The sequence below is a fragment of the Molothrus ater genome, chromosome 10 (genome assembly GCF_012460135.2).
Source record: "Molothrus ater isolate BHLD 08-10-18 breed brown headed cowbird chromosome 10, BPBGC_Mater_1.1, whole genome shotgun sequence".
In the NCBI taxonomy this organism is placed as follows: domain Eukaryota; kingdom Metazoa; phylum Chordata; class Aves; order Passeriformes; family Icteridae; genus Molothrus; species Molothrus ater.
The window spans coordinates 11,135,418-11,150,396 of record NC_050487.2 but is presented as its reverse complement, the minus strand read 5'-3'; the positions used below and the strand labels follow the sequence as shown (position 1 = coordinate 11,150,396).

The window sequence follows — 14,979 nt, the reverse complement described above, 5'->3', positions numbered from 1 at the left end:
ACTTTTGTGTGTGTTATGATCAAACCTGCTACGCTTGGTAATCTTAATTTTTAATGCATAGTCTGCTGCAAGTTCCATATATTTCAGATACACTGATAGAACATTCATGTATGTCTTGGTATTGGCTAACTACTGGACAGCAAATAGGGAACAAGCAATTTCATTGGTGAGCTATCTCAGATCAGTATTAAACTTGCAGTTCTAGATATAACCAATTAATAAGAAGCAGCACCTTGTATACGTGTGTACTACTACATACCAGCATCCTGTCTCTGCCCCAGTGTCAAGTTCCCCACCACCACTTCCACTGACTGCCCTTCACTATATGCTTCAGCAGAGTGGAGAGTAGCAGGAGAAAATTCCTCTGCATTTAATCTGTCTTTGTATATTGTTATCCTGTTCTTTGTGTACAGAGCAATTTTGGAAAGAGTAGCATTTTGGAACACAAATATTCAGGATTTTTTGAGAAGTAGTTAATGTTTTGACACTGCTCCTTTTGTCTGATCTGTCTTTTTTGTCTGCTTAAATAATTTTCTTGAAGCAAATGTAAGAGAAGGAAATGGGGTTTATAATAAATAATATTTATACATTTTGACATTTTGTAGCATTTTGAATTGCAAGTTTTGAATGGGGTTTGTGTATATTAACCTGTATTTTTACATTATCTCAAATCTTAATTTAATAGGCTCAGGAAAATTCTATATCTTTGGCTGCTTTAGAAAAAAATGAAGGTGAAGTGACCCCTAAAAGTAAGTGCAAATAATTTTTCATGCACGCACAACAAAAAATGTGTGTATAGATTTTAAAGAGCTGTAAGAATTGCATGTCAGAGATGAGCTTACTCTGAATGCAAGACATGCAGTCATCTGTTGGGAAGTGGAACTGCTCTGGTGAGAGAGAGGGGCTAAAGCTTTAGAGGTGCTTCTTCCCTGCCCTGTATTTCCATGATGAGTTAAAGGAATTAATGAACAAACCTTCAACAATATTATGGTTTTGATAATTGTATGCATAGGTATTTTCATAGATGGGGGGACAAGGGAACAGATTTTTGTATAGCTTTAGGATTTTTGGTTGTGGTTGGTTTTAAACTCATTCTTCTTGTAGGAAATGTTTCTTACTCATGTTCTGAAATCATTGTCAAAAATGTATGAATATTACTGCATAATATTAGGTGATGTTGCTAAACATAATTAAATTTTAAAATTCTTTTTAATGTTTTCTCAGACTTTTTTATGATGGCTTATGTTATCTTCTCTTTTCTTGTAATTGGGCTAAAAAATGGGTTGCCTGTCTTAAAAATTCCAGAATTTCTCTGGGTAAAGATTTTGTTTGATTGTTTCATGTAACTTTCAATGCAAGGAAGGTGTGAGTACCTATAGTTTTGAATTGAGGAGTACAGTTAAGGCATTATGTCAGAAGTGAATGTTTTCAAACCTTTACTGTATTAGAGAAGTGAATGTTAATCCCTTTTTTTCATGACTGGTTTTCCAGCCACAGTGGAAGATGAACCAGAAGATGATGATCTCTTTGAAACTGAGTTTAGGCAATACAAAAGAACTTACTACATGACTAAAATGGGTGTAGAAGTAGTGTCTGAGTAAGTGTGTACTTCTTTTTTTATTCCTAAATGCTGAAGGCAAGCCTTTGTAGATATGTATTGGAGGCATACATTTGTAAATGTGTATTAGAGTCATTTTTCAAGAGTGCATAGTGATGGGACAAGGCATAGTGGCTTCAAACTGAAAGGGGGTAGGTTCACTTTAGATAATAAGGAAGAAATTCTTTGCTGTGAGAGTGGCAAGCACTGGAGCAGGTTCCCAGAGGAGTTGTGGGTGTCCCATCCCTGAAAGTGTTCAAGGCCAGGGCTTGGATGGGGCTTTGAGCAATCTGGTCTATAGAAGGTGGGCAGGGGGTTGGAACAAGATGATCTGTAAGGTCCCTTCCAACCCTCAACATTGATTCCAGTAAAGACAGAATATTCATCCCATGTCAAAAGCAGAGAACACGTGGCAGAGTACTGCAATGGTGATTTTGCCTAATGCAACAAGAGCTGCAAATCAAGTTTTCTGTAATAAGTATTTGAGGACCAGAGAGGAAATGAATCTAGAAAATCATGGTATTATTAGGTTCTCAAAATGTTCTACCTTCATCCCTATGTACAAGGTGCTAAGTACTTTCTATATACCAGTGAAAATGAGAAAACTAATAGTTATCTTTCCTTTTTCTTTCAAGTGCCTTCTTAGCTGATCAAGCTGAATGTTATGTCCAGGCAATACAATGGATTTTGCATTATTATTACCATGGAGTTCAATCATGGAGCTGGTAAGAAAAAACATTAAATGGGAGACTGCTGAAAGATAGAGTGGTATTTCATCTTGTATGCTGGGAACATTTAATGTAGTTTGGTTTATTTCTAATCTGTGAACACTGCTGTGTTCTAATTAAGTCATGTCACTTAGGGGATTTTTTAACCTGCAGGTATTACCCTTATCATTATGCACCTTACCTGTCAGATATTCACAACATCAGTGAACTCAAAATCAAGTTTGAGCTTGGAAAACCTTTCATGCCATTTGAACAGCTTCTTGCTGTACTTCCTGCAGCTAGCAAAGATCTGCTACCTAAATGTTACCAGGTAAGATCTAGAATTAAATTGCATTATCTATCTACTGCTTACTCATTGTCTGCTTTATTTTATTTTACTCTATTCTTAGTGGTTTATTTCTTAGTGCATGTCTTGTTAATTAAATTCTATCTCTACATTTTAGATGTATGGTTAAATATTCTACTTGTTACTATATGTAGTGCATTGTAAAGTTAGAAATAAATACAAAATTTTACATTTGCTCAGCAATTTCCAGCTAGAACAGTTAAGTGTTTCATTCCTGTACAGCATTGAATTGGTTTTAGTACCAGCTTTCCTTTGTCACTTCCTACAATTACTGCTAAATTGCCTTTGATATCATCTCTGTTGTATTTTCCTAGCATTTGATGACTAGTCAAGACTCTCCTATTATAGAATATTATCCACCTGATTTTAAAACTGACCTAAATGGTAAACAGCAGGAATGGGAAGCTGTAGTATTAATCCCCTTTATTGATGAGGTAAGTTCTTTCAGCATCTGCTGTCCATAAAAGCTGCATTACAAAACTTCTGAATTTCTTAATTTATCAACAGGTAGACATGCAATTAAGTGGAAGTTTAAATTAACACTTGATAACACCACAGAAAAAAATAAAAATGTTTGCTGCTTGGGGAGTAAGTCTAGATTAAGTAACCACAAGCAAAGTTAGTTTTAGGTGGCAGAAGTCCTAAGTAATGGATGTGGACTTGGTGTTGTTAATGTTTTTAATCAGCTATTCACATATTTTGGTTCAGTTTCTTTGAGAAAAATATTCTGTTCCTATGTACATATAAAAATAGAGAGCATTTGCAGGAAAGATAAAATAAACACTTGAAAAAAAAGGTTTTTTTCAGTAAATCCTTCACATGAACACCAGTATTAGGGAAGCATTAATGGAGAGTAATAAAACAGTACTTTGCTTTAGGACAGCAGTGTTAGACAAGGCTACCCTTTGGAAATAGGCTTGCAGAAAGGTGATTATTCTCCAAAGCCATTCCATGCTAATTGTTCTGGGAGCATTTTGATCTGGGCCATGAGAAAGGGTGAGGCTGCAGCTGGACACTGAGCACATGGGGTATCTGGATTTCTTGGGTTACTTTCCCAGTGTGGTGTTTTCCATGCTAATTTTTGTTGCCAGTTTCACATGTGCTAATTCCTCTAAAATTTAGAAACGACTGCTGCAGGCCATGGAATCCTGTAATAAGGGCCTAAAAGAAGAGGAGAAACGAAGAAACACTCACAGTGCTTGCTTGATGTACTGGTATGACAAAGATGCTGAGTTCCAGTACCTGTCACCATGGCCAGAGAAATTCCCTGCAATAGAACGATGCCACACAAGGTAATGCTGGGGTAACTATTTTAGAGCAGGCTGAAAGCAGTTGGAGGATTTTTAGATTTTTTACTAACATTTTAACCAAACCTTGCATATGTCAATATGTAAACTGAGAAATGAAAAATATTGAATTAGATGTTGCCTGCTTTGAATGGCACAGTAAAGGTATTTGTCCCTTCAGATGTTACTTTGCAAAACAGATAAACCAGTGTTAAGTTGTCAAGAACAATCCAAAGAATGACTAAACTTTGTATGACAGAGGATGAAAACTGGTACAAATATCTGATAAATAGTGATCATTTACTGGCATGCTAATTCCAGAGTGGTTTTTTTTCAATGTAAGCATTTGGATCTGGTGCAGAGAATTGAACACAAATTTGGTTTTCACCTTCTTCTCATTGAGAGTAGCCAGCTTTATTTCACACAAACTGAAGATGAAATGGAAACATAAGCTTAACAGTAGTCAAAGCAGACTAGAGGAGGAATGCCTGCTGCTGGATTACAGTTGGTAAAGAATGGACAGTTGTGAAGATGAATGATACCATATAGAACCATTGCTAGCTACAATTCAGTAATTAAATCATTTAAGAATGAGTTTCCATATATCCTGAAGTTTTGTCTTTTTCCTCATGAATAGTCCCTCTGCAGCAGTAGCACAGGGATTTTATAGTCCTTTCTATATATTCCAAGTGACATAAATTAGTTGCTGGAAAGCAAAGGGTTTGTCAATTCATGAGTGAACGAGTAATGATTTTTTTCTAGAGGTATAGGACAATGTGCATGAGCAAATGTTGTGCCACTTCTTTTTTAGGTATAAAACAATACCTTTGGATGCTTGGCATGTAGAAATAACCCACAATAAGATAACTAAAATCAACAAGAGTGCATTGTATTTTTGTGGATTTCCTACTTTAAAGCACATTAAACATAAGGTAAAAAATTTTCTCTTCCAACGTTTCAATTGTATGTAGTAGATAACTATGTAAGAGCTCGAGTTTTATATGCTGTTTTGCTTTTACCCAGTTCTATCTTAAAAAAAGTGGTGTACAAGTGTTTCAGCAAAGCAGCCATGGAGAGAACATGATGTTGGAGATCATAGTTGATGAGAACTCAAAGGATCAGGTAAGCGTTCAGCTCCTAACAAAAGACCAAAACCAAACAAAAAAATACCCCACAGCTGGACAAAATACTTGCTAAGAAGTCTGAATTTGTTAAATGGTCAGATTTGAGGTGTTTAAATGCTGAATTCATGTGGGAAACAGTCTAGAATTTTGGGCATCTGCTAAAATAATTTATCATTTTCCAGACTTCACAATATGAATTATCAGTGTCCTTAGTTGAGTTTCTGACCTTTCTCTGTGGTAGCATTTAGATGTTCTTGGGTACTGGTGGCTAATCAAAGGTGTAAATGCAGAGGAACAGTCTCCAGAGCAGTGGTGTTTGTCTTTTGTCTGACTGAAGATTGACCACTTAAAAAGAAAAAGTGTTTCCTTTTAATTAACAAAGCAGACTTAACACCTTCTGCTCTAATGAGGCTCTTTGATAGGGGAATCAGAGAGAAGAGTCAGAGTAGCAAATGACAAGTGCAGAACAGAAAAAAAATCAGAAATAAATAAGAGAGAGGATGAAAACAATATAGTATGATACAATGTTACAGTAGAGGGATAGGGAGAGTACATATTCAAGATACATGGCAAGAAAAATCAAATAGGCCCAATTAATATCTTAAAAAATAGCAGAGACTCATTAGAAAAAAAGAGCATAATGTGAGGCTGAATTTACAGATGCTAGCAAGTTGTGGGCATAAAAGTTGTTCCTTTTTTTCTATGTGATATATAAGTGAAATATATCATACAAAATACTTTGGTAATCTCAAATGATCATTTTATTAGTTGTGTCTCAGAGACACAAATAGTTCTAAGTCATTTAACAAAAGAAGTACTTAGCAAACCTCTATGAGACATACAAATTATGCCAGGTCTTCCAAGTAACACGTGCAACATCTTAAGAGCCACATTTTTAATCAGGATTATGTAATCTGTATCAAATATATTTTAGTAAGATGAGTTTTTTATTCTGCAAGAAAATCTATTATTAAACTACTGTAGTTTTTATTGCAAAAACAGCTTGAAAGTACTGTAACAAAAATCTTCTAGTATGTTAAACAATTAGTAATAATAATTCTGGGGTTTTTTTCAGATGGTCGAAAATGTTGCCAGTTCGGTACTTGGAAAACGAGTTTTTGTTAACTGGCCCCACCTTGAAGAAGCCAGAGTTGTTGCAGTGTCAGATGGAGAAACTAAGTAAAGTTACATGATATGTAGTTCTATGTTGTCTTACTGGTTTTTTTCAAATTAAGTTCCTTGGGCAGCACAGAACTTTTGATTTTATTGTAAAACTAACAACCAGTCAGTCCAGATGTAACAAAGCTGCTTGGTGAAGAATGTTTAACATTGTTCTGGGGTTTGGTTGCCTCTGTGGCAATCTAGTCTTTCACTGTTTGTCATAGGTGTAGAAGCTTGGGAGAGCTCCTTCTTAGTTTTGAGGGAAAAAGGCATGCCCAGAAATCCACCCAGAGAACATTTCTATACAGTCCTCCTTTAGTAGCACATGTACTGGTATTTTTTATTAAAAACATGCTGTGTGGCCTGTTGGGGAAGGGATAGAGAAAACAATGCTGCAAGTCTTCCACAAGTTTTCTTTTTTTTTTTTCTTAACAGTCATTTCTAACTATTTTCAGTTTTGCTCACAATTGGTTATGGCTAGGTTAATCTTACTTGGTTAAATTTCCTATCTGTCATAATATTCTCCAGGTTTTATTTGGAAGAACCACATGGCACACAGAAGCTTTACATGGGAAATGCAGTGCCCCCAACAAAAGTGGCTTATGTTGGAGATAAGGAGCAAAGCATGTGGGTAAAAGAAGTTCAAGGCATTTCAGAGCAGTAAGTAACTTCAAAAATTAAAGTGTAGCTTTGCATTTTATGTCTTGGCTGTGTTTTGTTCCTGTATTGCAGACCTAAGTAGCACAGAAGAGCTGCTGCATACTTGATGATAAAGGTTAATCAAGTCTGCTTAAATTTAAAACAGCAACATAAAAGAGCTTATGTTGAAATTTCAGAATATATGGAGTCTGTTCTGAGGTAACTAAAGTTAGATGCTGTTACAAAAGAACTCTAAAGTGAATGAGTTTCAATATTTATTCTCCCTCTCAATTTTCTGTTCTGGTGTTAGCAATCTTCAGTTGTAGGAAGCGTGTAGAATGAAGTAATACAGAACCAACTTGCAACTCAAATAGCTTAGCTTTGTTAAACTTGAGTACAGCTCTTGCTCTTCTAGAGTGTGGGTGCTCAGCAGACTATAAATGAGTTACTGTAGTTTTGATGCCTCCTTGCTGGTCCTGAAATCACGAGCTAGACACAGTTATGGGGTATAAAAAGGGGTTACTTTCTAAGGATCCTGAGGTGCACAGCACACTAGATGGAAAGCACCTGAAGATGCACCTGGACCATAAAGCACATACAATTCTTATGTGTTTAGCCAATTAGCATAACTGACAAGAATCCCCAATTAGAGACATAAGTGATGAGGTAATTCCCCCTCAGTTCAACCCTTTCTGAATTCCTCCCCCTCCTCCCCTTAGACAGGAGCTAAACTTTGTTAATGAAAATGTGTCCTGAAGAGCTGGTTTCAACCTTGGCTTCCCAGAGAATCTAACCTTGGACCTCCAGCTTGGAGCTGCCAAGGAATTTATTTTGTCTTTCTGTCTAACAGAAAAATGGTAGCTATGGTAAAATGGTAGCTATGAATACTGACAGGCTAGAGAGCTACAAATTTATATGTAAGGATTATAGAGAATATATGAAAGCAAAAAGGTAAAAAATCAATCTGGCACTAGTTTGGAATTTCATTATCTGTCATTTGAGTCAACTGATTTAATTACTCCTAACCCTTCCACTGTAAAGATTAAATGTGCTTAAATTAATACTCTGAGCTCTGTAGTGATGGCTGTGCAACAGCAGGTAAACAACTGGCTAAGCCATTTATTCTGGGTATTTTTTGTAAAATAAGAAAACTATTAAAATTCTCTTTCAAAGAGGGTTTTTTATTTTATTTAATTTTACTTCAATAAATTTATTCTACCCTCTTGGTTTAGTTCTGTTTATTGTAATCAAGCTAAATGTTCTGCTTTGTGTTCAGGTACCAGAGAAGGAAAGGAATAATTATCCATGAAACTTCAGTAGTTGTATATGCTCAGTTACTCACTGGTAATAGATATCAACTAAACCAAAATGGAGAAGTTTATTTGGAGAAGCAGTGGTCTAAACAAGTTCTTCCTTTTGTTTACCAAACAGTTGTCAAGGTAAATATACAAGTTCAGTACAATCTCTGAATTATTTCAGACTCAGACTATGTTTTAAACTGTCATTTATATAAACTTTGTAATTACTCTACTGGAACTGAATGATATTTAAGATCACCACTGTTGTCTCTTTCATGCAGGATATCAAAGCCTTTGACTCTCGTTTTTCAAGCATCAAAACTTTGGATGATTTGTTTCCTCCTGGAAGTACAGCCTTCATGCTGGGATCTCCTTACTATGGCTGCATGGGAGAAGTTAGTTCCAGTAATTTCATAATTTTTCCCTGTAGATTTTTTCTTTTTGTAAACCTAAAATAATCTAAGATGTTGTGTGACAGTAGTGGCCATTTGCTAGCTGAAATTTTTAATCTAGGATTCCCTGGTGGTTTAGTCTGAGCAACAGAGGGATCTTGTGTTTTCCCTGTTCTTCTTGCTTATGTAAGAGGAAGAAGCAGAACTTGAATGCAGGATGATTTTTATTAGTTCTTTGGGATAATACATAAAGTTCCCATTTGTGTTATTTTCAGTCATGAATTCCTTTAGTTTAATGCTGACTGATTGGCTCTATGAGGAAGCAAGGTACAGGTCAAGGCAAGGTGATGAATCCCAAAGCATCTCTGTGCCTACTGCAGCAAAATTGTTGATAAAGTAGAACATGAGGTGTGTTATCCAAAGGCTGCTGGTTTTAAATAGCACTTTTCTAGCACTTGTAACCTGTTGTGTTTCTCTCCAAGGTTCATGATTCACATGATGTGATCCCAGAAGGCAGAATCCGGGTAGTTTTTAATATTCCATGTGAACCCCAGCTTGATACTTTAATACAGAACCAGCATGTGAGTGTTCTGCTTTTCTAGTAAAAGCTTAAACAATGTATCTGATAGATTTTGCAATGGTAAATGTCTTTCAGAGATGTTTCCATATAATTCATTTGCATTTGTATAAAAACTTCTTTAGACATTGCCATTATGTTTTGTTTGTTTGTTTTAAAGAAATATTCTGTGAAATACAATCCTGCATATATTTTGGCCAGCCGTCTTGGAGTAAGTGGATATCTTGTCTCCAGATTTACAGGGAGTATCTTTATTGGAAGAGGATCCAAGAAGAAGTAAGTTCTTTTTGTGAATGTTGACTGTAGAGAAGCTTCTAAATTCTACTATAACTCTACAGAATTTTTGCTGTGTTTAAGTGCTGTTTTTATCAAGTGCACACTCTTGTGATTTGAAGCTTTCTTTAAAGTATATTTGCTGTAAACTAAGTTGATATGCAGTAGTTTTTTTCTATCAGAAGCATGTTTAATTTTTTGTTTACTGGATAGTTCTGTTTGCTTTCATATTGTAGACAGACATAAAATTTACTTTCCTGGTTAGCCATTTGCAAAAGTGAATTTGGAGTTTAAACTGACTTTGCCATACTGAGAATGAAAAAGCGGAATCAGGATCTAATTTCATTGTACTTATTACTGCCACTATAAAAGGAGATTAATTTCACTTTTAGCTTCTTTTCAGAACTAGTTAAGACTGCTTAAAATACATAAGGGAGGCAATCCATGTAGTCCTGTGAATGTCAAATTGTGCTTCCTTTGTAAAGATAGGGTTGATGGATGCCTGAGCATCTTCTTGTGATCTAATGTGTATATTTCTTCCTGATGGATTGTTCAAGGGCATCCTTCTGCACCTTGGGAAATGCCAGGTTGATTGTTGTTGATTAGATGTCAATTAAGAAAGAAATGTAAAATATTTCCTACCCTCCTCTGCAATGAAGTGTAGGCACACAGGCAGACCGCTAGCATAGCACAGCTTTTGGCCTGTGACATTTACAGCTGACACAATGTCAACAAGTAAACAATACAATTAATTTAATTTTTCTGTGGTTTAAGGCCTTGAATGTATGTTTATGAGGGTTTTTTAAATGTATGTAAATACACACACATATTGCAAGTTAATGAACTTTTTCTTCTTTCCAGTCCTCATGGTGATCACAAAGCAAATGTGGGGCTAAACCTGAAGTTCAATAAGAAAAATGAAGAAGTTCCTGGCTATACTAAGAAAGTTGGAAATGAATGGATGTATTCTTCTGCAGTAGAACAACTACTTGCTGAGTATTTAGAAAGGTAAATTATTGGATATGAGCTTCATCCAAATAACCCACTTTTGTATCAATTGTAGGGATTTGTCCTCTGGTCACAGATCTTCTAAGAACGATGAGTTTGTTTCTTTTATTCCAGTGTTCTATTTTGGGATAGAGTAATTGTGTTAGCAGTTGCCTTTGGAAAATTAGCAGTATGATACTAAATTAGGTAAAAAATAACCCAACATGGCTTCACAACTTCTGAAGCCCAACAGACTTAATTTTGATGGGGCTTTTTTGTGATCTATGCTGATGTGAAACTAAAGTTCTCTTCCATATGTTTGGGGGTTTTTAGGGTGCCTGAACTATTTAATTATGTAGCCAAGAACAGCCAGGAAGATATCTGCTACGAAGATGACATTTGGCCAGGAGAGGATGAGAATGGGTAAGCCATGATCCTTATCTCTCTTCTGCAATAAGGAGAATAAAGACTAGCAGTTGTGAAATTGGTCATGATTGTGCACTGGCTGCTGTGTAACTGAAACCTTGCTGTTCCTCCAGCAGCCTGATTGTTCATTGATGGCTGAAAACATTATCTGAATGCTGTACTTTTCAGTCATGGAGTCCAAGTTTCTGCCAGACTTCAGCCTCAAGTCCAGTAAATGAGAAATATAATTTTCAGTGGCTATTTCATAATTCTTGCTTTTAAACTAGCCTACAGTAAGCATAGCTATGACAAGTCATAAATATTTTTTTAAAATAACCAGTAATTGTGGTAATTGTCTAAAATCACTTGGAATTTGAAAAATAAATCCGTGTGGGAAGTATTTTGCACACTTTTAGTGAAGTATTGAAGTATTAGCACATTTTAGTGCACATTTACATGGAAGAAAAGTAGCAACCTTGGCTCCAGACACAGTATGGTAACTTGAAAAAGCTTTAGTTATTAGGCAATAAACCCAATCCATGGGTTTCAGGTAGTAAATCTACAGGACTCTTACGTTGTGATACACCAGCGTGGGACTCCTCTTGTAGAAGAATCTCAGATTTTTTCTCCATTTTTCCAGAGTGTCTTCCCCTGTGAAGTTCTTTCTTCCTGTGTTGTGAGAAACAGCTGGTCACAGAACCAGTAATCACATCTGGACACAGTTTGTTGGTTGGATGCAAACTTAATTTGCTGAATACTTTTAATTAATTTAATTTTTTTTTTCCTGAAACAAAACTTTGTTATAGTTTTGAAACAGTATTGTGTAATTCTGACTTCTCTGAAGTCATACAGAACCTTTAGATCCCATTACTTTATGAATATATACAATCAGTGTGCCTGTATGATAATACTTGACTGATTAAATTAGGGAGCACAGTAAAATGCCTGGTTCATGCAGCTAAAAGCTTTCATTCATGCCATTTTTTATTCAGAGCTGAGAAAGTGCAAGAAATTGTTGCCTGGTTAAAAGCACATCCTGTGTCTGCTTTGTCTCGCTCATCCTGTGACTTGCAAATTTTGGATGCAGCCATTGTTGAGAAAATTGAAGAAGAAGTAGAGAAATGCAAGGTACACAGCTTGGTATCATTGTGAGCAGGGGTGGGCCAAAAAGCAGTGCTTGTTATATTTGAAGTTCTTGAATTTAAATAAGACAATTGAAGATTACTTGCCATTCCAAAGAAAAAGGACACGGAATATAATGAAAAATCTGGATTTGTAATATTATCCCAGAAATTCAGAAGAGCTCATTATTAATCTTTGTAAGAAATTCACTCTTTTAGGGGTGATTTATCAGCAGTGGGACATACTCTGAGCTGTAACTTTTGGTGGTTTTGTAAAGGAACAGGTATTAGTATATATTGAAAAATACTAAAGTGGTCTTTTTATTTGAAATCCCAGCTGTTCTTCCCTTGCAGTTTCTCTTTGGTCTGCAGAAAATTAGAAAGCTATTTTCTGCAGACCAGAAGATGAAAAAAGTGGACAAGGAAATTACTAAAGTAAAAGCTAAGGACAAAACTAAATTAAATCATGGGCTGATGTTTTTTGAAATAACTTGCAAAGACATCTTAGAAAATTGGTGTGAAATCTGTAATTAGATAACTAATAGTTTGGTGTGGAATCCAGCATGTTTTAAAAACTAGAATTATTCTAAAGACTTCGTTAAAGCTCTATACCATTATCTAAAAGAAACTAAAGAATTCTACATGATCTTATCAGGAGTTTTGTTTTACATATTCCAGTGCTTGTTCTACACTGGTTTGTAAAGACTTTCTGTTCCTTTCCTTTAGCAGAGGAAGAGCAACAAGAAGGTGCGAGTAACTGTGAAACCCCATTTGCTGTACAGAGTAAGTGATATTAATGGGTTGGGGGGATTTAAGTTCTCCAGATCATATTTATGCTTACCAACTTAAGGAGAATAGAATTTTATGACAGTATTGATGAAAGGAAACATTGTTATGCCTTCTAGAAAATAATTTTGGAAACAGCAGTCTGTGTCTACAAGGAGAGAGAATTTCTTGTAATTAAACTCTGTTATGTCAGGCATTGAATTAAAGGTTTTTTCTACCTCCTGCCCTTTATACTTCTGCAGTTTTTACTGGCTCTATAATGAAGGTAAAATAAAATGTGCTTTCTGCTGTCTCTTTTCCCATGTTTTAATTTTTCTTCAGTTCTTCACATAAGACCAACTATTCCTCTTGCCCATGTTACTGGTACAGGCAGGTTACATGTGATGTTTTAGTTCTGTCTCAATTGATCCTCTTGATCAGCTGGTGTACAACACATTTTCAGGCAGAAGTAGTAGTAAGAGTTGCAAGAGGAAAAAAAGAAAAGTTTGCTTTGTTCTAGGTATTTTTCCCCCAGAAAGTTTACTTTATAGTGTGCATCAGATACTGTTATAAATGCATTTTTATTGTAATTCTGATTGTTTTGCATACATTAACACAGTCTCTTGGTTATTGTCAGCCATTAGAGCAGCAGAGGGGGGTTGTTCCAGATCGAGATGCAGAGTACAGGCTGTTTGACCGTGTTGTCAATGTCAGAGAGAACTTTTCTGTTCCTGTTGGTCTACGAGGCACCATCATCGGAATTAAAGGAGGTAATATTTTCTTTATGATTATAACTACATAACAGCTCAGCTAGGACTATGAAAGCAGGATTCAGGATAGTGTTTTATGTAATGTTGTGAATGCACATATTTCTTGCTATGAAGCATATGCAACTTGAACCTGTTAATAACATATTTATTGTTTTGAATAAAACCTACCTTCTGTTTTAATTTCATGTGTTACACAGCTGTTATTTGAAAAAGAAATTACTTACCCTATGATCCTTCCTATATGAATTAGAAATTACTCTTTGTTTCTTCTTAATATGAGGAAGGCAGATCAGAAAATGAAGTAATGGGAAAATATAGCCAAAGTTAAGTGGAGTAGACCTAAAACCAAGAATTAGCCTTAATGCTTACATTAAACATAAGGCTTTATCAAGTATGATTTGTCTTAAATAGTATTACTTTGAATTTGTATTTTTATTCTGTAATATTCCATTTTCATTAATTGGCATAGATTTATATCTTGTTTGACAAGAAGATTAACCATAAATCTATTTTAAGAAGGATTTATTGAGCCCCACAGTGTAGCAGTTTGAGATGGAGTATTACAAATGGTTTTCTTACCTGCCATTTCAGTAGCTGCTTTGTCATTCAGTTTGCATCTAACAGAATCTCAAAGAGACTGAGTGCAGTTTTTTAAAGAAATATTCTTTTCTCCATAATTCTTAAATACTACTGTAATTTTGAAGGTGTATTAGTCTATCATTATGCAAGAATTTAGCATTAAAGCTGTTAGTTTCTGATTGCCTGAATGTAGAAGTGGCTCGCATCTCTTTCTGCCTGTTTCTGACAAGTGTGGCATAGTGCTCTAAACTGCAGTTCTGTAATGCACATTGCTAAGGTGTAATGCATGGTACATTACTGTGCAAACTGTATCTTAGAGGCAGACATATGTGAGACCTTTAGAAGCATTTCCAAATTCCTGTTAATAAAATTATTTGGGGGTCTGTTGTTCATTTTTAGTCTTTTCATTATTTATTGTATAACAAGTATAGATAGATATTTACATAATATAGATGGATGTAACTGTATAGGATGATGTTGTACTTTGTTTTCTCTAGCTACTAGGGAAACAGATGTGCTCTTTGAAGTTTTGTTTGATGAAGAATTCCTTGGAGGCCTCACTATCAGGTTTGTGTGGCGGAGTTCGGAGTCAATTCATGCTATTGGCATAGATGGCATGGAATTGTTGGCTTCGGTTTGGTTGAGTATTTTTAATGCCTCTTCTTGAAACTTTATTTCTTGGCAGTGTTGGTCGGTTTTTATTTCTTTTGTGGTTTTTTGATTCTCTTTGAGTAGTGATAATTTTTTGTGAAGCGTGTTATATTGTGGTAATGCTCTATAGGCTTTTTTGGTGTATAAACTTCTGACTTGCAGAAAGCAAATATGAACCAGCAGAATAAAGCACTAGATTCAGATGTCTTTCTAAACAAGTATGTAGAAAATAGGTTCTTACCAGTATGTATTCGACATGTAGATTAAAAACCAGGCTGAG

The 14,979-nt window shown here is 35.5% G+C and overlaps 1 protein-coding gene across 3 annotated transcripts in view; it reads left to right on the top strand.

Annotated features, from left to right (window-relative positions):
- The window catches only part of XRN1 (5'-3' exoribonuclease 1), a 38,403-nt gene that overhangs the window by 9,893 nt on the left and 13,531 nt on the right, over window positions 1-14,979 (top strand). For all 3 annotated transcript variants that reach the window (XR_008508547.1, XM_036388497.1, XM_036388496.1), the window contains exons 11-30: window positions 686-749; window positions 1,492-1,597; window positions 2,233-2,322; window positions 2,479-2,635; window positions 2,986-3,105; window positions 3,794-3,963; window positions 4,769-4,889; window positions 4,981-5,079; window positions 6,157-6,260; window positions 6,771-6,902; window positions 8,158-8,320; window positions 8,461-8,574; window positions 9,054-9,152; window positions 9,309-9,424; window positions 10,283-10,429; window positions 10,742-10,831; window positions 11,806-11,941; window positions 12,661-12,717; window positions 13,337-13,469; window positions 14,546-14,615. Coding sequence is in view for 2 of the 3 variants with exons in the window: in XM_036388497.1 (XP_036244390.1) it covers window positions 686-749; window positions 1,492-1,597; window positions 2,233-2,322; window positions 2,479-2,635; window positions 2,986-3,105; window positions 3,794-3,963; window positions 4,769-4,889; window positions 4,981-5,079; window positions 6,157-6,260; window positions 6,771-6,902; window positions 8,158-8,320; window positions 8,461-8,574; window positions 9,054-9,152; window positions 9,309-9,424; window positions 10,283-10,429; window positions 10,742-10,831; window positions 11,806-11,941; window positions 12,661-12,717; window positions 13,337-13,469; window positions 14,546-14,615 (2,288 nt within the window). In the remaining variant the exon portion in view is untranslated. The remainder of the gene's footprint in view (window positions 1-685; window positions 750-1,491; window positions 1,598-2,232; window positions 2,323-2,478; window positions 2,636-2,985; window positions 3,106-3,793; window positions 3,964-4,768; window positions 4,890-4,980; window positions 5,080-6,156; window positions 6,261-6,770; window positions 6,903-8,157; window positions 8,321-8,460; window positions 8,575-9,053; window positions 9,153-9,308; window positions 9,425-10,282; window positions 10,430-10,741; window positions 10,832-11,805; window positions 11,942-12,660; window positions 12,718-13,336; window positions 13,470-14,545; window positions 14,616-14,979) is intronic.